The 27,736-nt window shown below is 37.5% G+C and overlaps 1 protein-coding gene and 1 non-coding gene across 3 annotated transcripts in view; one reads left to right on the top strand and one right to left on the bottom strand.

Moving 5' to 3' along the window:
* FBXO42 (F-box protein 42) overlaps positions 1–27,736 on the bottom strand; it is a 79,096-nt gene that overhangs the window by 23,539 nt on the left and 27,821 nt on the right. For both annotated transcript variants that reach the window (XM_039842108.1, XM_039842109.1), the window contains exons 2-4: positions 13,068–13,334; positions 10,469–10,585; positions 2,614–2,748 (exon numbers count right to left, since the gene is read on the bottom strand). In XM_039842108.1, coding sequence (XP_039698042.1) covers positions 2,614–2,748; positions 10,469–10,585; positions 13,068–13,317 — 502 coding nt within the window. In that variant the 5' untranslated portion in view covers positions 13,318–13,334. The remainder of the gene's footprint in view (positions 1–2,613; positions 2,749–10,468; positions 10,586–13,067; positions 13,335–27,736) is intronic.
* Positions 20,192–20,265, top strand: TRNAI-UAU (transfer RNA isoleucine (anticodon UAU)). Its single transcript has one exon. It is a non-coding gene; the product is annotated as a tRNA-Ile (tRNA).

Below are 27,736 nucleotides of genomic sequence, written 5' to 3'. Positions count from 1 at the left end.
TGTGATAGCAGTTGGAGACGGGACTTCTGAGAGATAATTATGTTTAGATAAAGTCATAAAGGTAAGGCCCTTATGATGGGATTAGCGCTCTTATAAAAAGAGGAAGAAATATCAGAACTCTCTCTCTGCCATGGCAGGACAGAGCAAGAAGGTAGCTGTCTGAAAGCCAGAGAGAGGGCTCTCACCAGCCCCTAATCTCAAGACTCCTAGCCTCCAGAATTGAGATATAAATTTCTGTTGTTTAAGTCAACCAGTCTACGGTATTTTGTTATGGCAGTTTGAGCTGAGACACCAATCAAAATGAGAATGCTCCAGTCTCCAAATATAACCAAATAACCATGAGAAAAGACACCGGATGCAGTAGCATTCCCTGTGCAGACTCTCTGCCACCCACCCGAACTGCTCCACTGGTCGTTAATGCTCTTCTCCCAATGGCTACACTTTTGAAGACCAAGCACTGTTAAAGCTATTGCTTTAAATACTCATAAACTGCAAATACTCAAACACTAGAAAGACTTCACACTTGGCACCAAAGGGTGGTGGGTAGCATCCCCCCTCAGCCACCCCCTAACCTATCCACCTCCATGCACCAAAATGGGTGACTCAGGCACATCAAGACAGGTTATCATCTGTGCTTTATTCAGAAAGACTCACTGAAGTTTCAGTTAGGAAGTAATTTTGGTTGAGACTCATGACAGCATACAGAAGACTTCCTCAGGCAATCTTCTCATGGGATTTCTGCCTAAATGGGAATTTCATAGGACTCTTTATTGAACTATTGTTTGTTTGTTTGTTTGTTTTAAGTAGACATTTCAAAAAGCTCAGTTTTTTCCCCCCTCTAAAACTAGACTCTAAATGTAGATGAGAGTGATACAGCAACTAGATTCTCTGAGATACTTTGTTGGAAAATTACTTTAAACATTCAGAAGCTTACATGTCTTTTATAAAAGGAAATAGTCCATCACTGTATTTTTAAAAATTCAGATTCTATGAATCTGAATTACCAAGTCAGTTATACCTTGGAAATTTCAAAACATAGTCTTTAAATTTAGTGGTTAAAAAAAAAAAATGTCCATCTTATACAGACAAATAAAGAAAAAATAAGCAAACTAGTTGGCAATAGGCTATGAAAGTCCCAAAGTCCAGAGATCCATTTCTATAAGGAAGAGAAAAACCCAGGCCAAATTATCAAAGGCATAAAATCTAGTTACAAAATGGAGAAAGTATTAGTATTTTGTAACTGAAACAATCAAAGCTGCTCTGAAATGGGGCCTGGACAAGTACAGTAGCGATAAGATGCATAAGTTGAAAAGACTACATTTTAGAATCTGTGATTCCAAATATTAATCAATATAGTATACATGCAATATGAGGCAAAGGGCAAGATTAACACTTGTTCGTCTTTCCAATAATTTTAATAAAGAGCTTCATTTGTAAAAAACCCAGTCTCACCTGCGAGTATCTACTATCAGTAAGCTCCTCCTTCCTCTATTTGCCTATTGCAAAGGAGAAGGAACAGCTTTTACAGTTTTGGGGAAGCAAAATGTAGCTTCTGCTCATAAAAAGGTTTCAAGTCCCTGGCCTAGACATTCATAGCAGTCGTTACAGAACTAAGATTAACTAGCCTTCATAACCCATTTAAAAAAAGAATCATCTAGTCTCACACCGTATGTCTCCGCGAGAGATTCAGTAACTTGTTCATAGTTTCATGGAGAACTAGTGATTATGACAGGAAATAAAACTCATGTCTCCTTACTTTCAGCCTAGTGCCCTTTCTAATACAACATAGTGCCTCCCATTTAGTAATCAAAGTGGTAAATCGAGACCTAAATAAGTAGGAAATCTGAAAAAGGAAAACTTGAGTCTCCTTAGTCCTAGAGTGAATTCCAACCTTGAAAAGCCAAATGAAGAATGTTTGGGAAAAGCTGGCCAACAAATCTAGCAGAATACTTTATACTCAGTGGACTCTATTTCGCCATCACGTCAGCCCCTCAAATCGTATAACTGTGCCTTTTCAAACTGTCCTGCTTCATGAGTGCAAAAACAATTGTATTCCCAGCCCTAAGAACAATTAGGTCAAAAAGGAGAAAATCGTTTCTTTCTGCAATAATTTTGGCATAGTGGGACTGCGCAGGAATGCACCTACTGTGGAATCTTCTCACACTCCTGAGTAACTAGCAGAGGCATGTTCCATACACTCCCCAAATATCTGAGCTGGCAACAACAAAAGATTCAGAGATCTTAGCCCTGGGACAATAGCTTCTGTCAGTCAACTGCAGTTCTCACGACTCTGTTTCTGCTCTTACTTCAACTTCATACCAAGGAGCATATCACACCTGTATAAGTACTTGAGAAAACTACGCAAATGACTTCACACAGTTGTGTAGCAATTTTGGCAGGGCACCAATACTAATGATAAAGTATGATTTAAAAAAAAAAAATTTCAAAGATCTTACACAAGCATACTACTCTAAGCACTTACAAAGCATATGACAGAGAACCTGGGGCCCCAAGAACCTGTCCTTGAGAACAACACCAAAAAGGATTAGGTAGTTCTCATGCGATGGGAGTTAACTGGTAAGAAGGCAAAGACGAGTCTTCTTTATCTCTTACCTGAAGCCAAAGGTCGGATCCACTCTTTGCTATTCAGGTCAAGTCTCCAGAGGTCATTGAAGGCAGCATTGCAGCTGCTTTGGGTACAGCCTCCAAACACATACATAGACTGATTAGCATCATAATAGCATGCACCTAGAAAGAAAATAATGAATAACTGATGTTGAATTTTGAAGCCCCTCTAACTATAGTCTCTATCTTTCAAAGATCAATTATTTCACATATTTCACAATGCTATTAAAAGGTACCAACTTTCTATAACCAGCCTCTTGTTGTCAGGTTGGTTAGTATCACATTAACCTTTAAAATAAGGCCCAGAGAAAAGCAAGGGAAATGTTATTTTTGAACACTAAGCAAAGTGACAAGGATGTCATTAAATAAGATAGTATAATTCTAGCAAGTGCACAGAAAAATTCAGATTAAGGGTGCTCCATGAGTGAAATTTCAGCACAGCTGCATGACTGATCTAAATCTGCATAATTATCCTCTAGGGCTAGGAAAAGATAGTCAGTGCTAACGGATGTACTTGGCCCTCCCACTTCTCTACCTCAGTCCTCCTCTTACCGTTTTTTGTTTTCAAATGAAACCTGAAGCACAAACCAATAAACAAATCTTTATATGAAAAAAAATGAGAGAAAATAATCTTAATCAATGCCGTGAAATAACCACACATAAAGACCAATGTAGCTCAGGGATCTCAGAAGCAGTATGGTACCAAAGTAACAGAGAAAAAGCATGAAAGTCATTAAGCTACTAAGTGTATCCAAAAGCCACCAAGGCAGGTTGGTTGGTGCTGAATAGAAAACCAGTGCAGTCAGTTAACATTTAAAAAGCACCAAGGTCTCTGAGAAGAGCTTTTTAAATTAGATGATTATGTACACCTCATCGATGGGCACTATTATGAAGAAAAGAGGCAATGACTATAATGTAAGTTGTTCCCTGAAAATCAGAAAAAGCAGAACCAGTCTAGAGGAGAGAATTAAGCTCTTCCATCTTGCTTCTCTTTGAAAGCTAATTTAGTTTCTATCCTTTGAAAAAGATCCATACTCCTTACAGTCCTGCATTTACCATCCTGGACCTCAGGAAAAAAGCTGAGCAAAACTTCCCTTTCCATTCACTTCATGCATACCCTTGGGAAAAAGATCTCTCAATGTTCATGTGAAACTGGGTTCAAACAGTTAAGGGTCATATAAAAAGAAGGGGAAAGGGAAAAGAAATTCAGAGGTTCAATCCGCTAGTGCAGAGTTTCAGTGATCATCCAGCTTATTGGTAGGTCTAGTTCAGTTAAGCACATCGCTGTTTTTAGAATCTCTTCTGAACTCTGACATCACTTATTCAAGTTCAGAAAAAGAAAAATTCCACTGCTATTAATTACCTCTGTACTATACACTAGCCCTGGGAATAACCTTCCTTTTTCTCCCCTTAACATTCGATAGGCTCTTTAAGGAATCTCTACACTAGGAAGGCCAAGTTGGAAAACTGTATGAATTAAAAGTTAAGAAAAGCAGTGTGTTTAGTCACTTACACCCAGCAACCTCAGTCAGTGGAAGGAGTAAATCCAAGTCATTAGACCTCTGGCATTGTGCAACAGTGGAGCTGCAGACTTTTCCAATTAAAAATGAAAGAGACTAGAGATGTGAAGAAATGAAATAGCATCTAATCATCATAAGCTCACATCTGCAAAATTGTTAATATATTCCCAGGACTCAAACATATTACAATGGTACATAAAGATTTAAATAATCTTACGTTTTCCACTGACTGTCTCTGCCTTTGAAAATAACTTCTAATCTATATCTAAATCAGTTTTTAAATCCACATCCCAACAGGAAAGTCTACTAAGAAGTGAAATCCTATGAAATTCCATTGTTCATGTTTCAGATCTGTTAAAAACTATAAATGAGGATCAAATTAGATATTAGACAAACAAAAAGGATAATTACTGGAGCCACATTTTAATCTCCACTAAAGGAGCTGAGCTTCAGTTATTTTGGTCTTCTCATATCTTTCTTGAACTAATCCAACAAATGGGACAACTTTGAACTGAACTAACTGGTGCCAGGCATAAAAGAACATTCTTTCCCCTTGATAATCCATACCTTCAGAAAAGAAATTAGCAATGTCCTATGGCTTCTGAAATCTTAATTTGTGTCCATTATCACAATGTTTAATAAGACAAATCCATGATTTCATAACTAAAAGAGTCAAGGGCTCATTTATGTCTCACCATTCCCCAAAGATCAACTCTTGGCAGCTGCTTCCTTCATGTAGCAAGAGCACAGTGCCTTTATTTATCAAAGAGGTAGCAAACATTCTTCTTCTCTATTTGGATTGAAAACCCAGGCAGCAGCTGGGCCCCATGAGGTTCTTACCACATGTATTTTAATCCTATACTAAAATAAGGCAATCGGCATTTTCCTGCTTCTCTTTGAGTAAACAAAGGTTTCTGGAAGAGGAAGGCACGGCCCAAACTATGCAAAGATAATATGACTAAAATGACAAGTTTCACACATTGTATTTTCACACATTGTATTTTCAATGTCCAGCAGTCAATTATCAACCAAGCTTGGAGAGGAAGGGAGTCAATTTAGGCAGCTATGTTTAGAACTCAGATATAATAGAATGAGAAAATGGCCATCGAATAATGCTCTCAAATATTTAAGGCATCCTACTGAACTTTGTTTATTGTCTATTTTTATTTAAAACACCTACATGTTGGTCCGGGTGGGGGTAGGGAAACCGGACAAGTTCAATGGGCCTTTTAGAAAAAATGAAGAATTTAAGCAAACACCAGTGCTCAAGTAGTCATTTCCCTTTTCCCAAAGTTCTCCACCCAAACAGAATGTTTTCCTTTCAGAATATCTAGACCATTGGAATGTGCTATATACCAGTTACAGTTCATAGTACATTATGAATACTCTGCTAAGAAATAACACTAAGTATGTTTATTCCAATTGCTCAATCTCTTTGATTTTTAGAAATGAGTTTGATCGCTCCATGAACAATTACTGCAAGACACATACCACAAGTTAATATCTAATAACCTCTATTCAAAGACAAGTCAAATATTCACAATTACACACAGCAAGGAAACGGTGCTTTGGTGCTTTGGCATTCTGCATACTTCTCTACTATGTTACAATCTTCTAAAGTGCAAGGTCTTCCAGTTGTTTCATGTTTTCCATGGTGCCTGGTTGTCACTCAATAAATGTCCACTGAACTCCAACTTTTGCACTTGCAGATGTTAAATTCTCTTTTGTTTCCTCAGGGAAAGTTCCTGAGGCATTTATCCCATGCTTAAGAGACTATGCTGTCATGTGTCTCACATCTACAAGCCAGGACATATTTGATAAGGCCTGTAATTACAAACCTATGGAACAAGCAAGGTTGGTTATCCAGTCTGGGCCTGCTGGCTATTGCAGGAACATGATTATCATGTGCGTGGAATGACCTGGCCATATTGGAGCCTAAACACCAAAATGTTTTTCAAAGCATGATGCTGAAGACTCAGTAGACCCCTACATCATTCTGAAAAGGATATCCTACATTAATCAAGGCTTGCATGATTGGACTAGCTTCATTTTACTTCCCTGCCTTTTTTTTGACCCAGATTTTTAGATAGGAAAGAAGTTGTACTGCTCAAATCTTTGCTACATTTAATTCCACAGGATTTAATACATTATCCACTATGAATAAGGTGTCGTGAAAGGTGGAAAGCTGTCAAGACATGGAACTTGCCTGTCCTCAAGTACACAACAATCTTGTGGAGGAGTGTCTTCATCATCATACCATCCTGCAACTTAAAACATATTTTTACAAATGTTTCCTCAATTAAATTTCCTAGCAACCCTGTGGCATCAATGGAATTTGTCATACACATTTTACAGATGAGGAAATTGTGGGTGAGAGGAACCAAGGAACTTCCTTCCCAAGTCTGAAGTTCTTCTTTTGCATGCAGCCCCTCTTAAACAGATAATTATGGTAAGAGAGAGATGCTAATAGACAATAAGAAGAAGGCAGGAATATGTATTAGGGAAGCATAAGCAGAGAAAGAAAATAACTTAATCTCCATGGTTGGGGAATTTGAAAGTAGTTTGTGAAGAAAGTGGCTTTTAGCTTTGTCTCTGAGATGGGTTTTAGAGGATAGGATATTCTCAGTAAACTTAACAAGGGACAAACGAGTTTAGGAACAGAAAAGGAACAGAAGAGAAATGGAGAATGAAACCAGGGCATCCAAGCAAAGCCATGAAGTAGGGAAATTTATGACATTACAGGGAGTCTCGTGTGAGTGAAGCCTGACTGTGGAAGGATGCAGCGATGATTCAGGCTGAAAAGGTAAACTGCAGCCTCAAAAGCCAGGTGGTGTGGAAACTTCTACCTGCAGTACAGAAAGGCTGGGGCTCTTTGGCAGAGGAATGATAGGCTGGTTTTACGTTTCAGATTTGCAGTGTTTCCCACCAGGAGCTCCTGTCATTTTGGGCAGGCCAATTCTTTGTGTGCAGAATCATTCCATCCACTGCAGGATATTTAGCATCTCTGGTCCTTGCCTACTAAATGCCTGTAGTGCTTTCCAGTCAAGACAATAAACAATGACCTTACATATTTCCAAGTGCTCTAGGAACTAGCACTGTCCCCAGTTTTGAAGATGATTACGAACAGTGTCTAGTCCAGGTTCAAATGAAGAGAGAAGAAAGGCAAGAAGACCATTTAGGCAAGATTCAGGAAAGATGGAATGATTAGGTCATACATGTGAGTAAGGGCTGAGTATATAAGAGAGATTGCAAGGACAGAACAGAATCAACAGAATTTGATTTTTTGTTGGTGAGGAAAGGAGAGGAACTGAGAATGAATCCAAGATTTCAAGCTTATATAATTGAATGACAATGACATTAAGTTAGGGAAAAAATTGGGGGGAGGGTACTACTGAATTCCACTTTTAGTTGACTAAATATGAAACATCTGTGTACCTCTACACACTATGAACAAAAAAATGGAAATGTGAATCTTGAGTTCAATATGAGTTAGGAATAAGAAATAAAATTGAGCTCAAGGGAGAAATACAGAGTTTGAAGAGGTAGAAGCTAAGGAAAGAAATTAAAGGAATTCCTTCTTTCACCCTATTCGAAAACTGCTATTTCTCTGTCACAGTTCTCTTCAGTTTGCTAGTTAGCATGTAGAAACAAATGGAAAGAAACTTGAGAGACAATAAGACACAGAGACATCTCTTTTAAAAAATCTATGGTACCTTTCTTGGATTTCAAGTGAAAATATGAAAAAAAATTTAAGTAAAAACAAGTATCACAACTCATCAATCTGTGAATTTCCATGGAACTTACTGGGCTATTCCTTTCTACTTCCCCTTCAAACAACTGCCTCTATTTTGTGCTGATACTCTTCAAAAGCCAGTTAACTGAAAAATATTTTTTTCCTCTTTCATCAGAAAACTGAACTGTTGCTATGATAATTATTCATCTCTGAATAGTTCCTATACTGGTTTTTATTCTACTCAGATTCATTCAATTTCCCTCACTTAGAATTCTAAAACCATTTTTTTCAAAAAACCATCCAGAAAAAGTCCAGACTTTAGAAACCTTGTCTCTACTTCTTATTCCAATTACCTGTAGGTGACTGAAGTTACCCCTTCTTCAATAATAAATACTGGACCTAACATGGATCCTCCTGCAATTTCATTAAATATTCTCAGTAAGGATTCATTTTAGTCTACTGTAGCAAAATTAGTGTGATCTGTGGACTCCTGAAGCATTTGAGACCCTTTCTAAACTATTTTAATAATAATCAGGAGGAGGAGAAGATGGGGGAAGAAGCAGTAGTAGTTAACTGCCCTTTTCATTGCTGACATTTGCACTATCAGTGCGGAAGCAATGCTGGGTAAACCTGCTGCAGCCCGTGCATGAATCAAGGTGGGGCCCTCGATGACTCTAGTGGTCACTGTGTTCTTTGTTGCAGTGTGGACAGTTTAAAACAAACAAAGCCAGTTCTGACTTCACAGATGCCCTCCTCTCCAGAGGTCCAGGAATGACACTTTGAGATCCACTGCTCTAGGGAGTTTACAATAGCACAAGTAAAAACAGCTCCTTGAGAGAACTAAAAACAGCAGTAGTTTGGCCTGTTCCTTTATCTATTTAGATCTAATTCAAAGGCAATGATGAGTTATAATTATTTACTGAATTGTCTCTGGGGGTACAAAGTATAACATATGATCTGGGGTACCCAACCTCCAAGATGGCCTCCAATGATCTTCACTTTCTGGCATTTACATCTTTGGTCAATTCTTGTGTGACCAATAGAATACATCATAAAAGATAGCATTCACCTCAGAGATTAGGCTGTAAAAGACACCATGGCTTCAGTCTTATTGTCTGCCTCTGTCTCTCAGATCATTCATTCTGCAGGAAGCCAGCTGCCAAGTCGCTATAAAGTCCATGTTAGCAAGGAACTCCTGTCCATGGCCACTTGCGTGAGCCTGGAAGCAGATCCCACAGGCCCCAGTCAAGCCTTCAGGTGACTACAGCCCTAGCTGTAAGACTGACTTCAATCTCATAAGAGATGCTGACCCAGAATCTCCTAGCTAAGCCACTCAAAATTTCCTGACCCTCAGGAACTCTGTGAGATAATAAACGTTGTTTCAAACTGCTAAGTTTTGGGGTACTTTTTATGCAACATGAATAACCAATAAATACACTCTCCTTCTCTGCAAAAGTTCAAAATATACTTAAAAAAAAAAAAGACACATATAAGCTAACAATGAAAGACACTGTGACTTAAGTGCCAAATTAATATTTCAGACAATAAGCTCAGAACAGGAAATTTTTTTCTGTGGGCTAGAGAGTTGAGAAAAAGTTTCATGAAGGAGCCAGAACTTCAACTGAGTCTTCAAGGAGAAGCAGGTTTCTGCTAAGTGGATGGGCATACTCTGGGGAGGAAGAAACAAATATGGCAAAGCGATAGCTTGAAAGAGGAGAGCTCTTGGGAAAAGTTGGGAGATAAGTGGTAAATTTAGACATAGGTCAAATTAAGGAGGGTTTTAAATATAAGACTAAGTTTAGCTTTTATCTTGTAGGCACTGGACAGGCACTGAAGGTTTTTGAACAGGAAATTAATTTAATTAAAGCAGTAACTATGAGAACTTTCTAAGAGGCAATCTTCTCCCCTCAATGAGTTTCCTTTAAGCAGAACCATTTATAAACACAACTGTACTGGCCTATGATATACTATATCTCAATCTCACTTTGATTGAGAGATATGAATAACTAATAAAATAAAATGAGTCTACAAAAATTAATTAGAATGGAGAGTTAATTCTAGAATAATTTAAAAACTCCAAATTACATCTATTTGCCAGGACATTTTATTTATAATTTTACTATTTAAATTTATATTTTATAATCAATAACCTTTACATTCAAAAATTTGTGACCCCAGTCAAATTTTGTTTGCTGAACATATCCTATGTTAAAATACAGAGTTATTGTAAGACTTAGTGCTAAATTCTGGTTACTCCCTAAGCAGGATCTCAGAAATAGCCTCATGTATGCCTTTCTTTTGTTTTCTTCTTACACAATGTCAGATGTTTTTTAAAAGTCTAAGCATAATACCTTGACCTCTTTGGAGTAGAGATACTAGAAAAATTCAATGAAAAAACAGAATATAAAATTATACCAAAGTGCCTAAAATGTATTTATTAGACTCATGCTCTTCACTAAATCTGACTGTAAAATCAATACAAATTTCATTTTACATTCTCATCATTAAAAAGTCAGACAAAATACATGCATCCAAAGTAGTTTTTAGAAACGCAGGCAGGGTGGGATCTGCTTTCACAGTAAACACTTACTGTGTGAGAACCGCTGAGTGATTGGGGTTCCAGGGTAAGGGTAAGTCCGACTCTCCCACTGAATGTTTCCTTCCTGGACAGCCTTTATGAAGCCGTGATAACACTGGTGGGCTACACCTGAAGACAAAAACAACAAATGCCTCAGCCTGGACACTTCGCTTGTAAATCAAATTATTAAAACTGTACCTATTTAAATATTTTATCACTTTTATAAGTCATAAGTTTCTCTGAGAAACTCCAAACTTTTTTGATTTTTTTCATTCAAAGAAAAAAATAGAATTATAGACTTTCAAACCTGGAAGAGCCAATTCTTTCATTTACCAGGTTGAGGAAGATTAAATAACTCGCTCAAGGTTACAAAATTAGCTCACACTATAATTCTGATCCCCTTTCTGTCACATCATGATGCAACACATCAAAATAACTGGTATTATTTATTCCAAAGCAAAAGGGGCTGGGGACAATTTAGCTTTTGTGAGAAAGAGTATGGTAAAAGAGTTTCTGGAATATAACAGGTGTTCAGTAAAGATCTATCATCAAACCACGGCAATGAAGCATTTTCTATCTTAAACAAGAATAATTAATTTACAGTGGATTATGATTATTACTTATAACTAAGTTGTTATTTGTAACTAAGAACAGCTGTTTTAAAAGTGAAAGTTTTACTATAATGATAGACACGTCATACATTTGTCCAAACCCAAAGAACATACACCAAGTATGAATCCTAATGTAAACTATGGATTTGGGGTGATAATGATATGTCAGTGTAGGTTCATCAGTTGTAACAAATGTTCTATGCTGGTGAGGCTTGTTGATAGTAAGGGAGGCTATGCATGTGCTGAGGCAGGAGGTATATGTGAAATCCCTGAACCTTCTGCTCAATTTTGCTGTGAAACTAAGACCACTCTAAAAACTGAAGTATATTTTAAGAAAGGCGAGAGCTGCATGTGTCTGGAACAATCTACTTTTCTAACACATGAAATCTCAATTCAAAGAGCAACATTTTGAATGAAGAGTACAACCAATTATGTTACATTTTAAAAGAATGTATCATTCTTGAATTTATGCCACCTCAGTGGATCTATACTTAGGATCACTGTACTTACACGTTTCCCAATGATGATCACTATTCCTTGGTTGACCTCACAGTTAAGAATTGGAATATTAAAAAGACATGGCCATTTTTAATGTGAAACCGCACTGCCAACTATACACTGGTGAAGTAAATAATGTAGATTTGCAAATGTTGAATTGAAGTAAGGCAGTAACGAATAAAAGACAGATATATAATGATTGAAAGGAAAAAAAAAGCTGTCTTGGCAGTGACTTCCCCCGGAAGATCTAAAACTGTGAGTACTATGTTATGATTCCTTACTCTTAAAAAAAAGACCAGAGTGATACGAATGCCAAATAAAGCCTAAGAATAAAATCATATATGTGGTTACATTACAGCCCTTCATCTGTGATTCTTCCACCTCTATTTGTAGGTGAAACCACCTATTTCCACAGTGTAGGGAGCCAATCTCTCCTGGAGAGTCCATTAATTCTGCCAACAGAAGAAGGCTGTGCATACCAGTATTACCAGTTATGAGCAAATGAGTGTAGGGCCCAGCAAGCAGTTTCAACACAACTGGTCTTTGAGCCCTCCAAGTTGGACTTTGGGTAATTGACAAGGACTGCATTCCCCATGAGAACCACCCTGATGCAAGGAAAGATTTTAAGATTGATTCTTATCTAAAGGTTTTCTAACTCTGGCTGCCTTGCTCCTCCTAGGAAAGAACAAATTGATACGAACCCTTCCTTTGGTCAAAGATTATTCAACTGGCCTGGTCACCTTCATTCGTTCAAAGAAAAAAAAAAAAGAGCCCTTCCCAGCTAAAATGGAATGAAGCCAAATAACTGCTATCTATTAATTAAAAACCTCAATATTTTGCTAAAGTTGAAATCTTGATTAAACAATAGAGGGAGAAAAAGGAGAAACTCATTTTAAAAAGTAAAAGATATGCATAAGGCCTATGCTATTTAGTGATAAAATCAAGGGGTAAATGCGCTCACAATTCTACATTTGCCACTATTAGCTACTTTAAGAGACACTTATGGTATCCTCATAAAGAACATGGATTTTAAGGACAGATTGAATCTTTGATTTTCCATTTACTACCTGTGTGACTGTGAGTAAGTAACGACTGTGCCTCACTCAGTTTCTTCATCTATTATAGTTTGCTGAGAGGATTGTAAAGCAGCTACAATAGTGACTGACAACGGTAAAAGGTATATTAATGTTAGCTATCACTGTTATCCCATCTCCATCCATATTTTGCCTATTTGAGAACAATACAATTAACTAGATCAAATCTAAGAATATGCAGAAAAGAAAAGTTTTAAAACTTCAAATCGATTAAATGCTACAGTATTCAAGCTGTTCAAAAAATTAAGCAGGATAAAGAGAAAAGGAAAATGTACAATGTCAACTGTCTACACGAAATTTTAGAACCACAATAAATTTAAGGGAGAAAAGAGAAAATAAAATTGGGGTTTAAAAATAAATCATTCAAACAAATTTTAAGTAAATAAACCTTTCCAGCTGCCACAGTACCTTTGATAAGTCGATACCACTGTTTGCAGACAAGGGCTGCAGTTTTGTGTTCCTGGTACGGTGAGAGAAAGGACAGGATATACTCCAAAACCTCTTCTGGCAGCTCAGACATGGACCTATTATGTCTAGTTTCTTCAACCTCCAAAACTGGGTGGGGCTCCTCATCTTGCTCCATTGTCCCTTCCAGCATAGTTTCTTCTTGGTCCACAGCCATGAAACTATCATCTTCACTGTCTGAGGAGCTGGCCATGACATTCCACTCGACAGCTATAGTGGGAAAGAAACGAACATTAGTATACACTGCTGGAAGCTCTGAAATAACTCAGGGCCATGCACCCAGGTTGTTCATGATTTCCTTTAGACCGTCAATATGAAATCTGTTCTTCAGCACTTTCTCACACTAGTAGTGAGCCACCTTAATCTGACAGATATAGCTTGAATACCAAGCCCATCCTAAATATCTAACAAATTCCTAAAGGTTTCTGATTGCATTTTTTCTCTCCACTGAAAACCAGAGTGATAGCAGCCAAGTTCTGGTATAACCATAAAATCAGAAAACTTGTTCTCTAACAATTCCCCTGACTCAAGGATCTGACTGGCAGACAGCAAAGAGAATAGCAATTGGCTTCCCTTGGCCAGTAACATAATTTAAGACCTCAAACTTAGAAGGAAAAATTAACGGTGGGTGCTACAGAGAGTAAGTAATAAGAATATTCTGATATAGTTTTAGAAATAAGTTTTTTTACACAAGACAATTCACTTGAGAATGATAAGTGTTCCAAGAATAGGCTGAACTAGCTAAAATACCAAATATAAGGCAATATTTATACTAGAAAACATTATAACAGATCCAGGAATTAAAAAAATGGGTATAATACAAATGTCCATCAACAATACAACAGATAAATTGTGATACATTCACACAATGGAGCACTATGCAGCAAGGAGCCACCAATACACACATGGATAAATTTCCCAAAACAAAATACTGAACAAAAGAAGCCAGAAGAGTACATTCTACATGACCATGTTTACATCAAATTCAAAACAAGGCGAAATTAATTTATGCTGTTGCAAGTAAGGACAGTGGTTACCTTTGCTACCCACCAGGAGGCTCCTGGGGTGCGGCTGATGAAGTTGTTTCCTGATTGGGTAATGACTACACTTCAGTTTGTGAAAAATTCAGCAAACTGAATACTTAATGTTAGTTCCCTTCTCTAAAGTTTGCCAAGACAAGCCATTATCAAGTTACCTCTAGTGGAGGTAACTAACTTCAAAAAATTATTACAGGTGATTTTCGAATTTCTTCTCTGTGTTATCTATGTTCCCTAAATTCTCTAGAAAGAGCACAACATGCTAAAACATACACACAGGCAGGCGATACATTTATACCGCTCCCCTGATGTTCCATGCAATGCCTGAGGTAAAAAAAGTAAAATAAAGGAAACAGTGTGATTTATGTCAAAAGTGTGTCACAGGTTAGATTCTCCAGGAACAGATGCTAAAATAGAATTAGGAATAAAATGGGTTTAATGGAAAGAACTCTTGTGAGGAGAAAAGGGTTTGAGGAAGCAGTCCTGGGCAGAAGAAGCCATCAGACCATGCCACAGACCTGATGACACCTGTCAGAACAGAAAGCTCAGGAATAAGGATGGCCGGTGAGAGGACTCTCGTGTTAGGTGAGAAGACGAGGCTCTTACATCACTGTTCTGCTCAGCTACTGGCTGGGGCTGCTCTGTCATAGTGTGACCTTGACTTCAAAGCTGAGGCAGACATTGAAGGGACTTAGCAGCTTTCTTTAGCTGTGTTCCTTACCGACGGGCAGCAAATCCTTTCTTGGAGGGGCGTCTGAGTTCATTTTATTATTTTTCAATACATCTATTTTCCTTGACCATAAGCACCTTACCCAGACCATTCACTATGCCATCCACCTAACAAATTTCTCGCATTCCCTCTAGCACTGATAAGAAAAATAAGAAATAATAGGAAGAAAAGAGTAATCTTGAAATATATTTTGGGGCTTTAAGAAAGATATGAAATGTTCCAAAAGGGGAGAGGGTTGAGGAGAACAAAGAAGAGAAACCTCTCACCTCATCTCTACCACTCCTGGAATTCATCTACTAATTATGTATAGTACCTTAAAAACTGGAAGAAGGATCATATTAGGAAATGAGAACAAGAATCAAAACTCACAAAATCGCTTTCAAGATAATTAATCTACCAAATTAGCTCATGATACTGAGATGTGTCCTAGCAAAGTGGCTGCTAGAATCTTGGTGACAATGAACAACTGGTGGCTAATCGGAAGTAGCAGAGTAGCCTAAATTTCCCTAGTTGGGGGATGTGGGGGCTGTGAAAGGAAGGACAGCAATTCCCTCTATTCTCCAAAAGTAGAGCAGTATTGTAGTAATAGGTTTACTGTAAACTGCATTAAAGGATCTTTAATGCCCTCTTTATCCCACTTTGGGTGAGTTGTTTTACCTTGTGCTTAACTTGCTAGAGGAAAGGCCTTTCCATTTCCAGCCCTAAGTCCTATCCTAAAGAGTTACAGTCACGTAAAATATGAAACAAAAATTAAAATTTTTTTCTGGCAAAAAAAAAAGGGGTGCCTTTTTCCACCGTAAAAGAAATATCATTTCCCATATACCTTATTCTTTCTCCTGCAAGTTATCATTTCTCATCTCCCATTGGCTATCTTCCTCAATTTATTTTCTCATACTTTTAATCCCCCATCAGCCCTGAAATTCACCAACAAAAAGAGTCCTAATAAACCGATCCCTTGAGTTCAGCTGCATTTTTCATATTTGAATTAAACACAGCATCTCAAATACAGCTGTTCCTTTATACAACATCTTGACAGACTGTGAGCCTAGGGTCTGCTTCAGAACAAACTGAATCAATGAAGTCTTCAAAAGGTTATTTATATTACTATTTTTTTCCCCAAGCAAAATAAATTTGTTTGGCTCAATAAAGCAATTTACTCCCTTTCCAAATCTCAAACGACAATTAGCAAGCCTAAATAAGGGACTCACACTTTTGTAATACTCAGTTCTAAGCAGTTCTCACCAATCAACCATTTCACTATCCACAAAAGCATCAAATCCCATGCTCCTGAGGGCATGTTTGCTAACTTGGCCCTGAGCACGGATGCCAATGAGAATACACAGGGAAGGGCTCAGATGCGATTCCTCTGTAATTACATGCCCAGCATCAATTTGCACAGCCTTTCATTTGCACTTCCATGATTAGGTAATGAAATCATCACTCATACTCCCAGAGGATATAGAGGCATTTTGAAACAGTTTTTCATTTTTTTTCACGCCAAAAGAAGTCCTATAAAACATTTTGCATGTAAGTGTATTAACTAAATGAATGTGGTTTTCATGAACGTCTTCAAGAGAAATCTTCCTCACCCTTCACATTTGTGTTAGGCCTTCTCAGTTTTCCCAAACTGATCAAGTCTTTGGGAGAAACCACAATCTGAAGTCAACTTACTGGAATCTGAGCTGCTTTAGGGCAGAGACCATATGCCTAGGCGCCTTGTCTTCCTAGCACTAGACATTCAAATGAGCCAAGGTTTACCAATATTTCTACCCACAAGACTCTTGTGCTGACTTCACGTTATTTTATAATAGAAATTACATGATTAGTACATCCAGAAAATAGCAGACCCTGCCCTTATATGTCACTGGATGCTGTCAAGATATTTTATTGGTTGGAATGAACATATCTCTCTTGTTCCTTGAATTCTGACCTTTTAAGGTGTACAATGGGCTCAGAGTCTGCTGCCAGACTCCTGACCCATACATACCCAATGACCCTTTGCTAGTTCAAGAGGAATGGTACTGAAGAAACCATTTATTAGGCTCTGTAGCATCTTTTCCTTTGAAAAACTATTATACTACAACCAACTAAATTCAAGTCAGTTTTTAAAATCCTTCTGAAGTATAAATTAAGATTAAGATTTTGAGACTGGGAGATTTGGCTACTGTTTCTAGCTGTAATGCTATGTGGCCCAAGGTAAGTAACAGAGAGTAAGAGAGAAAACCCCTCTATTCCTAAGTAACTAAAGTTCCTCACCTACTTCATAACAATTCTGTAAAAACAGCAGATATCAACGAACTACTCCGAACTCAGAGGAAATCAATTTGTGAAATCAACTTGTGAAGAGTCAAAATCTATTCAAAAAAATTCAAGATAGGAATGAAACTACTTTGTTATCCATGTAAAACTGCCAGTCCTCGTATAATATTTGATTAATGGTGCCTGTGATTTCTACACAACTAGACATCTGATGATCCCCCAGGAATAAATGCATCTTTATGAAAATCAGAATACACTTACCTAAAAGGAAGCTGAAGATTTAAAATGCAATCAAGCTTATTCTTCACAAATTCAAAAGGTTTTTAAAAATGCAATTAAGAGAATTTCTTACTGATAGTAAAATAAAGCACTAAGGCTTAACTTAAAGAATGTGTGGCTAGAATGAATGGAAAGCACCCAGTCATCCCTCTGCATAAGGGCTTCTGAAGCGTCAGAGGCCAAGTAGCAACCTTGTACAGATGTCATTATGAACTCATGAAGTCACCCACTTCAGCAGCATTAATGTGAGCCAAAAAGTATTAAATGCTACTCTTGAAAACATACTATCGAATGAGTATTTAAGGAAGACCGCAATATAATTCAATCTAAGATGATAATACACCTTCTTATTAATATACCATTACCATTATTGTACTAAATAAAAAAGTTATAAAAAGTGGAAAAATGGTAAAATACGAATTCTATGTTACTTCAGGCATTCAACAAACATCAACGGAACATCCGCTATATGTGAAAATATTGTGCTTAACTCCCATGAGAGTTATAAAAAGAGGATATGCTACTATTTCCTCTCAAAGAGATTTGCCCAGTAAGAGTAAAGACACCCAAATAGAGAACAACAACACAGGACAGACCTGTGTTGAAGAAACCATTTATTAGGCTCTGTAGCATCTTTTCCTTTGAAAAACTATTATACTACAAAACAAGAAGCTTTAGCAGTTCAGGAAAGGAAGAGACAGCTTCCAACTAGTGTGAGAAGGACGGTACAGAAGCAAACATTTGAGAATATGTAGGATTTCAGAGGGGAAAGATGGAAGGATGAAAGTTTTTCAAATTACTGTCTCTTGAACTGATATTCTTTGCCATTCACAGAATTACTTTTAGGATAAAAAGGTAAAAACTATATTTTATTCAATGAGTGTTTTCTACATTAATGGAAGCTCATAACCTGGAGACGCTTTAATTCTTGACAGTCAATGATTTGACAAAAAAGTCTAGAAATAGAATAATTTGGCATAACTACTGTTGCTATTAGCAAACTGAGCTATTTTGACAAGAAATTCATAGCACTATAAAGCATTCCAAATTTAAAAACAGATATCAGCTGCAGTGAGTTTTTAAAAACTGGTTAACTCATCAGTGTTATATAATTAAAATTCCTTTTAATAGAACTGAAAAATAGTATTTCCCCAAACCACCGATCAGTATACTTTTAAAAATCACTTTATAATGGTTGATATTAAATGAAAGCATTTTGACTTACAGAGTAGTAGAAATGCACTAGTTTTCAGAGCCATTCCCCACACTCATATGTAGCAACCAAAGGATTTGTTATTATTAAGCATAAATGATCACGAAAAATGTACTGGTTTCAATCTAGGTTCTGCAAATTCTGTAGAAAAAGTATAATGGAACTTAATACCCACATTTACATTTTGTGAGAGCTTGAATTTTTAGATTTTAAGAGAGAACAGTAATAATATATAAAGTATAGAACAATTCTGATTGTAATAATTTAACATACAGCAATGATCTGAAACAAAAAGCTTGTATTTGAAGTATAGTATGAATCAGAATGAAGTTAGAGGGGAAAAAGGAGGCATTGAAGATGCATTTTTCTGGGCTTTAAAATTTTTTTCTTATCAAAAACAATTTAAGTAAGAAAAATGCAAAAAGAGCAAATAACCATACTATAACAGTAATAAACTGTTAACTCAGAATTGACTGCATCAGGCTGCAGAAGTGCTCAAAGTACACCCACCTCTCCCTCTTTGCCGCCACAGTACTAAGTACCTGCCTGCATTCTAGCAATCGCGGTACAGCAGTTCCCCCTTATCAGCCAGAGACACATTCTAAGACCCCCAGTGGATTCCTTAAAACTTAAGATAGTACCAAACCTTATATATACTATATTTTTTCCTACACATACATACCTACGATAAACTTTAATTTATAAATTAGGAACAGTAAGAGATTAACAACAACAAATAATAAAAGATTATGACAATATACTGTAGTTGAAGTTATGTGAATGTGGTCTCTCTCAAAATATCTTCTTGTATTGCACTCACCTTTTCACTTAAAGGAAGCACTTTACGACTTCTCTTTGTCATATGTGAACCTCCAGCATCACTGCTCTAGCACTTTAGGGTGACTATTAAGTAAAATAAGGGTGACTTGAACATAAGCACAACAGTCAATCTGATAACCAAGGTGGCTACTAAGTGACTAACAGGTGGGGAGCACATACAGTGTAGGTATGCTGGACAAAAGTATATAATTCCTATCCTGGGCAAGATGGACTGGGATGGCTGGAGATTTTATCATGCTACTCAGAATGACACGCAATTTAAAACTTACGAATTGTTTATTTCTGGAATTTTCCATTTAATATTTTTGGACCATAGTTAACTGCTGGTAATTGAAACCCCTGAAAGTGAAGCCACAGTTAAGGAAGGACTACTGTACTGCAGTTGTCTGTCTTTCTGCTCCTCTCCACTTACGGCTCAACAGAAAATAACTCTATTTCCTGCATTCAAATAAGCACTCTGCTAAAGGCTGCTGAATGAATAAGCAAACACAGCTTGATGAATTCATTTGAGTCAATGACGAAAACCTAAATGTTAATATGTAGCTATTCTGATGAACAAAACAGAAACTTCGTATCAAAAATTAAAATAAAAAATAGTAAAATCAGAGTTCAGATGGTTAAGACAAAACGAGAAGAGGGAGGGTAAAAATGGGGCATGAAGAAGTAGGAATTTTTATTCTTAAATTTAAAATGCACAGAATCTGGGGGTGGCTCCATAGTGTAGTGGTTAGCATGTCTGCTTTATATGCAGAAGGTCCTGGGTTCATGCCCCAGGTGGAGCCACAGACCATACCCTGGGTGTGCCAGGCCCCCCAAGTGCGCCAGGTGCATACCGGGAACGTGGGGGAGGAGACGCCCCGCCTTCAGAGATCCAGTTCTTAAAAGATAAATGGCAACATCCATAGGTCAGGGGTGGAAGTGGCGGGGGGCGGGAATTAAAGAGGGGAAAAAATAAAATAAAATAAAATAAAATAAAATAAAATAAAATAAAATGCACAGTATCTAAGCAAATCATTACTATTTTTAAGATATTCAGTATTCTCTGCCGTTATGCACCCTTACTCTGACAACAAGGGAGGAGTGTGCAAAAACCACTGCATGCCCAGGTTCTCTTGGCCTTTGGGGAAAGAAAGTTTCTGTCACAATGCTTCCCAGCCTTCTGAATTTCACAGATGAGCAATTTTTTTGGACCGACAAAGGGTCAATAACTTTTTAATTTCGCAAATGAGTTTAAAAAGAAACCAACACACACACACACACACACACACACACACACACACACACACACACACACACACCTATCCAATATTATCATAGTTTCATGGGGGCATTTAAAAAACCTGAACAAGTTAGAAAATCGTGCTCTCTAAATAAGGGGTTGTTTCCCCTTCAAGGAAACCACACACACACACACACACACACACACACACACACTCTCTCTCTCTCTCTCTCTCTCTCTCTCTCTCTCACTCAAGAAATATGAACTTGAACCAGTATTTTTGGAACTACTACTAAGTTATGATATTTCATTTTACCACTTACTTGCTTTGTGGAAAAAAAATCCCGTAGACAATTAAAATAAGTTACATAGACTAAATTTTGTTTTTGCCAAGTGGGTATCTTTTCTTTAGGCTACTTAACCTAAAACTAGCTTTTTCAAGTATGCTGGGAAACCATTTCCTAATGCCAGAAAAAGAAATGACAGATACCAGCAAGAGTTCACAAAAGATGAATGCAATCTGATTTCTTTTAGAAATAGCATAGCTACTCTTTCCTTTAGTTGGCTGTTAAATTTATAATGCTTTTTCACTCATGTTTTTCCCCACTGAATTCTTAAGGTCTATATATTTAACAAGATTTAACTGTAGCAACTTTTTGTTCATTTAAACTGCAATTGAGTAGTATATCAGTCAAATTTTATTACTGTTATTGGAAATATTATAGCCAAACCACAGAGTTTCCAAACTTCCCATGGAAGCTAAAGTTTTAAACATCGGGTTCTCATGCAAGATGCTATTTTCTGCTACTTAAAAAAAAGAGGAGGAGGAAGAGGAGGAAGAGGAGAAAGAGAGGGGGAAAAAGAAGAAGGAGGAGGAGGAAGGAAGGAGGAAGAGGAGGAGGAGGAGTCCTCAGGAGGAGGAAGAAGGAGACGGGAGAAGGGAGGAGGAGAAGGAGACCAAACCTCCTTCCAAAATGATGTAAGTCAGAAAACTCTTTAAGATCCAGAGGAAAGCCTGTGAAATAATAAGAAAAAGAAAAGTCTCCCCTGGGTTAAGGATGGCTAAAGCAATCATCACTTCATGGTTTCAGTTTTAAGAAGGGCTAACATCTTTCTGGTTTACTCATCCATTACAGATCTATTTCAATAAAAGAAATAATTTTCAAAAATTAAATTTTTATTTTGCATAATCAGGTTTATATCATTAAAGGAATATTTCCCCATAATTAAAAAAATTTAAGGCAAACAACTTCTACTTTGATTTACTTCTTCTAAATATATCTGTATGTCTTATACAAATATTTCTATTGCACAGAAATATTTGGTTAAGTATTTCCTTCTTCAGAAAGAAAAGTTCATATAAAAAAGTTCAAGAATATATTAAATTTGGTAATATTATCAATTTGAAACGTGCAAACCTTTTGACGCAGCAAATTAATTTTCAGCTATCTTCCTAATGTAAACAACTAACAGTATTTATGACAAAAAAGTAAATCAATGGCTCCCCATCAGAATCATCTGAGAACTATTAAAATTCAGATTCCTAAGTCCACTCAAACCAACCAAATCAAAATTTCACAGCGAGGGTGCAGGGTAAGGTTGGATCCCACTCACTTTTATTTTTAATGAAGCATCTAGACAACTCTTTCACAGTCAGTTCAAAAACAATGAGAAAAGAACAAATAAGAGAGGGTTCAAGATGGCGAAGAATGTAGAGGCTGTGCACACCTCCGCCAGAGACCACACCAAAATTATAACAAAACTACAGAGCAACCAGTACGTGGAGTCACCAGAGGTCTGGCTGAACAAAAGCCCTACAACTAGGTCACCTCAAACAGCAGGCCACCTCAAAACAGTAGGAGAGGCAGAGATGCGAAATGGCTTGGTCCCACAACCACGTATAGCGATCGAGAATCGGGAGGGCTACCTTGGCTCTCCCTCGCCCACCTGAGAAGCGAGGGGTCCAACCCCATACTGGGCTCCTGAGTCCAGGGTTCCAGTGCTGGGAAGAGAAGTCCCTACAAACCTCTGGCTATGAAAACCAGCAGAAGTAGTGGCTGAGTGAGATGGAGGGCTGCAGGAATTGGAGACTGTTCCTATTAAAGCGCCCACGCCCGGCCTCACAGACAGACTCACTCGCTCTGAGCTTCAGGGCCGGGGCAGCTGCTTGAAGGGCCCCTGGGACGTACAGGGAGGCACTGGGCTGTTGGTCTTCAGGGCAAGGGGTGGAGGGGCGGCTGGCTCCCAGACAGAGGTGCTGGCCATTTTTCTTTTGTTGAGCCCTCCCCTCTCCCAGCCTGCAGATAACAAAGGTCGCTCTGCCCAGGGGATTCCCTGAGACTCTGCTTCTCCCAACTGGTGGGCCCACCCAAGCTGCTTCCAGCAATTTATTCCATACAAACCAGCTGTCTTGGCTCCTGCTGCGACCTTTCATAAAATCTCTCAAAGGCTCACAAAACCCAAAGAAGCAGCATCTGGCCTTGGCGTGCTCCATATCTCTTGCTGAGTAGCCCCAAGCCCCACACCAGTGGCAGTCAGCCTCAGTTTCTAATTTGGCCCCTTGAGGTACTTGTAAGCCCAGCACAAGTGGCAGCCATATATGGACTGCTTGGCAACTCTTACCAGGTGGCTCCAGAGGTGTACAAACTGTGGCTAAACTTGGCCTGCAGCTGGACCCCTCCCAGGTCTGTGCCAAGGGGCTCCACAGCACGCCTACCACATAAAGCCACTCTACTAAGATCAGGAGACTTAGGAGTCCTACCTAATACATAGAAACAGACACAAGGAGGTAGCCAAAATGGGGAAACAAAGAAGCATGTCTCACATGAAAGAACAGAACAAAGTTCCAGAAAAAGAATTCATCAAAATTGAGACAAGCAATTTTTTATCGGATGCCGAGTTCAAAACACTGTTATGGGGGAAGGGGGAGGGGAGGGGAGGTAAATGGGGTAGAGGGAGTCTATGTGGTGATACAAAGAAATCTAACTATAGGAGGTGGACACACAGTGTAAATATATATATGCCTTACTGTTAAAAAAAAACACTGGTTATAAAGATGCTCAAGGAACTTTGGGGAAGAGTAGATGAACTCAGTGAGAACTTTAACAAGAGACAGAAAACATAAAAATGGAGATGGAAAACATAATGGAGCCAGTCAGAAATGAGGAATATCTGAGATGAAGAGTACATTAGAGGGAATCGAAAGAGTGGATGAAACGAAGGATCGAATCAGCGACACAGAGGGCGGAGCAGCAGAGGACACCCAATCCAATCAGCAACAAGAGAAAAGAACCCAAAAAAATGAAGATAGTTTAAGAAGCCTCTGGGAAAACGTCAAGTGGAACAATAGTCACATCATAGGGGTACCAGAAGGAGAAGAGAGCAAGGAATTGAAAACCTGTTGGAAGAAATAGTGACAGAAAACTTCCCTAACCTAGTGAGGGAAATAGACATACTATCCCAGGAAGTTCACAGAATCCCAAACAAGATGAATCCGAAGAGACCCACACCAAGACATAATTAAAATGCTAAAGGTTAAATTCAAAGAGAAAAATCTTAAAAGCAGCAAGAGAAAAGCAACCAGTTACATACAAGGGAACACCCATAAGACTATCAGACTATTTCTCAACAGAACAGAGGGCTCTGCACAAAATATTTAAAGTGATGAAAACCCAGGACCTACAATACAACCAAGATTACTTTATCCAGCAAAGTTATCATTTAGAATCAAAGGACAGATAAAGAACTTCCCAGAAAAGAAAAAGCTAAAGGAGTTCATAGTCACTAAGCCAGTATTACAGGAAATGTTGGAGGGACTTCTTTAAGAAGAAGAAAAAAATATGTATCAAAAATCTAAATAAAGAATGGCAATAGCTACATATCTATCAAGGAGTACTTCAAATGAAAAAGAATTAAATGCTCCAATCAAAAGACAGGGTGGCTGCATGGATAAGAAAACAAGACGCTTACATATGCTGCCTACAAGAGACTCACTTCAGATTAAAAGACACACAGATTAAAAGTAATGGGATGGAAAAAGATATTTTATCATGGACCTAGAGGGTAGTGTACTGAGTGGAGTAAGTCAGATAGAGGAAGACAAATGCCGTATGATTGTACATCTATGTGGAATCTAAAAAACAAAATAAGCAAACAAAAAAGTAGAAACAAACTCATAGATACAGAGAACATTTTGAGGGTTACCAATGGGATGGGGCTGTGGGGGATTGGTGAAAAAAGGAGGAAGGGATTAAGTACCAATTGGCAGTTACAAAACAGTCATGGAGATAGAAAGCATAGCAGAGGGGCACTAGATTTATTGGGGTGATCACTTTGTGAGTTATATAGATGTCTAATCACTATGTTGTACACCTGAAACTAATATAGTATTGTATTGTATGTCAACCATAACTGAAAAATGAAAAATTAAAAAATAAGAACAAATCAAAATTATATATCCACAGATATCTATATACATACATTATTTAAAGCTCCTTCTTTCTCTTAATTGTCTTTTATAATTAATTTTAACAGCCAAAAATATCATAGATATAAAACTGTATAGAGGTATAGCCACTGTGGAAAACAGTATAGTGGTTCCTCAAAAAAATTAATCAGAATTACCACACAGTCCAGCAATTCTAATTCTGGATCCATACCAAAAAGAGTTGAAAGCAGTGACTCAAACAGATATTTGTACACCCATGTTCACAGAAGCATTGTTCACAATAGCCAAAAGGTGAAAATAACCCAAATGTACATGAGTGAATAAATGGATAAACAAAATGTGGCATATACATACAATGGAATATTACTGGGCCTTAAAAAGGAAGGAAATTCTGACACATGCTACAACATGGAAGAAGCCTAAAGAAATTATGCTGAGTGAAACAAGCCAGATAGAAAAGATGAAGTACTGTATGATTCCACTTGATGAAATACCTAGAGTAGTTAGTTCATACAGGCAGAAGAATGGTGGTTGCCAGGGGCTGGAGGGAAGGGAGAACAGGGAGTTATTGTGTAATGGGTACGGAGTTTTAGTCAGGGAAGATGAAAAAATTCTGAGAGGGATAATGGTGAGTATTGGACAATAATGTGAATATATTCAATGTCATTTAAAAATGATTAAAATAGTACCTTTTATATTGTTTGTTTTACAATTTTTAAAAGCTACACAGAACAAAGATGTACAATTTAAAAATAAGGAAGCACTGTGCACCCATACCCTAATAAGGAAACAGAACACCACAAGGACCTTTAGAAGGCCTCTGTATGCCCCCTCATCACCATCCACCTCTGACTCGACCAGAAGTAATCATTATTTACTATTCCCTCACTTTCCTTTATAGTTCTACCAATATATCACATAAAAATATATTCCTAAGCAACATATTCTTTAATTGTTGGATGTAGTTGTAGCTCATTTTCACTGCAGTGCAAAACTTCAATGTATAAATGTCACAATTTATCCATTCTACTGCTGAAAGAAATCAACTGTCTCCAATATTTTGTTCTTATGAAATAATGAGCATTTTTTAGTTTTCCTATAGTACTGTTCACACATTCCTATAGTACCGTTGACACAAAAATACATTTTATCTCACAAATCAGTCTACCTTCACATACACAGATACATAACTGACAATAAATTTCTCAAAGTAATACCCTTACAATGAGATACACTGATATTTTCTATTGTATTTAACACATTAGAAAAGTGTTGGTCAAATGCCATTAAATTGTCTTATTCTTACTAATTGGCTTCAAGCCATAGGTTGAAAACAATGTTCTTCAGTACATATTTAGGAGTGAAATTGCTGGATGTAGGGCACAGGCATGTACATCTATATTAGGTAATGTCAAACTGTCTTCCAAAGTGATTGTTCCAATTTACATTCCCATCTGCAGTATATGCAGTGATTTGATTTTAAAGTCATAAATGGATTTTAAGAGTTTATCAAATGTTTTTGCTGTAATTATTAAAATACCATGTGTTTTTGTTAGTCTGTTGGTGAAATAAATTATGTTAATTGGTTTTATATTAAAACAAGCCTGCACTCCTCAAACTGAAATAGGCAATGATTTATTATATTTTTTTATAATGTTAGGTTCAGTTTCCTAATGTTTGGTTTAGGATTTTTACATCTATGTTCATGAGAGACATGGCCTATAATTTTTCTTTGTTATCCATCTCTGGTTTTGAAATCAGAATCATTCCAGTTTCATTAAATGATTTAGGGACTGTCCCTTTTACCCCCTAGTGTCTGAAAAAGGTTATATAAAGCCAGAATTATCTGTTTCTTGAATATTTGACAGGAATCACTTGTAAATATGTTAGCCTATTCCATTTCTTTTGTGATAGGACAACTCATTTCTCTGTTTCTTGAGTTAATTCTCATCAAGTTCTATTTTTTATAGAAATGTCTATGTCATCAAAGAGAAAATATACTAGACAGAATTAACTGTAGCTTTCATCTCCCATATAATTTAAACTTACACTGTTGACAAAACGTACAGATGAGCTACACAGATGTCATTTAAGTCAAGGATCCCCAAACCCCAGGCCGCAGACCTGTACCAGTGTGTGGCCTGTTACAGGAACCAGACCGCAGAGCAGGAGGTGAGCAGCTGGTGAAGCTTCATCTGTATTTGTAGCCCCCTCACCCCCCCAGCATCATCACCTCAGCTCCACCTCAGATCATCAGGCATTAGATTCTCATAGGAGCACTGGTCCCTGGTGCCAAAAAGTTTGGAGACCATTGATCTAAGTAATGGCTGAATGCCTTTAAACAAAATAAATCTGCTCTGAAAACTTTTAATTTATGATGGACTATTTAACCTTTTCTAATCTCCAACAGATGTCTCCAAAAACTCTGTTCACTTATCCAGCCAGTCTTTCTATGATCTGCTTCTAAATTTCACTTTAACTTCCTTATCTTCACACTAGATTGTGTACTACTTGAGGGCAGAGACTAAGTCATATGGATCTTTGTATGTCTGGTACATTATTAGGTACCTTATCAATAACAATACTTT

This window comes from Pteropus medius, unplaced genomic scaffold, assembly GCF_902729225.1.
Source record: "Pteropus medius unplaced genomic scaffold, Ma_sr-lr_union100, whole genome shotgun sequence".
In the NCBI taxonomy this organism is placed as follows: Eukaryota; Metazoa; Chordata; class Mammalia; order Chiroptera; family Pteropodidae; genus Pteropus; species Pteropus medius.
This window is presented reverse-complemented; position numbering and strand designations above follow the sequence as displayed.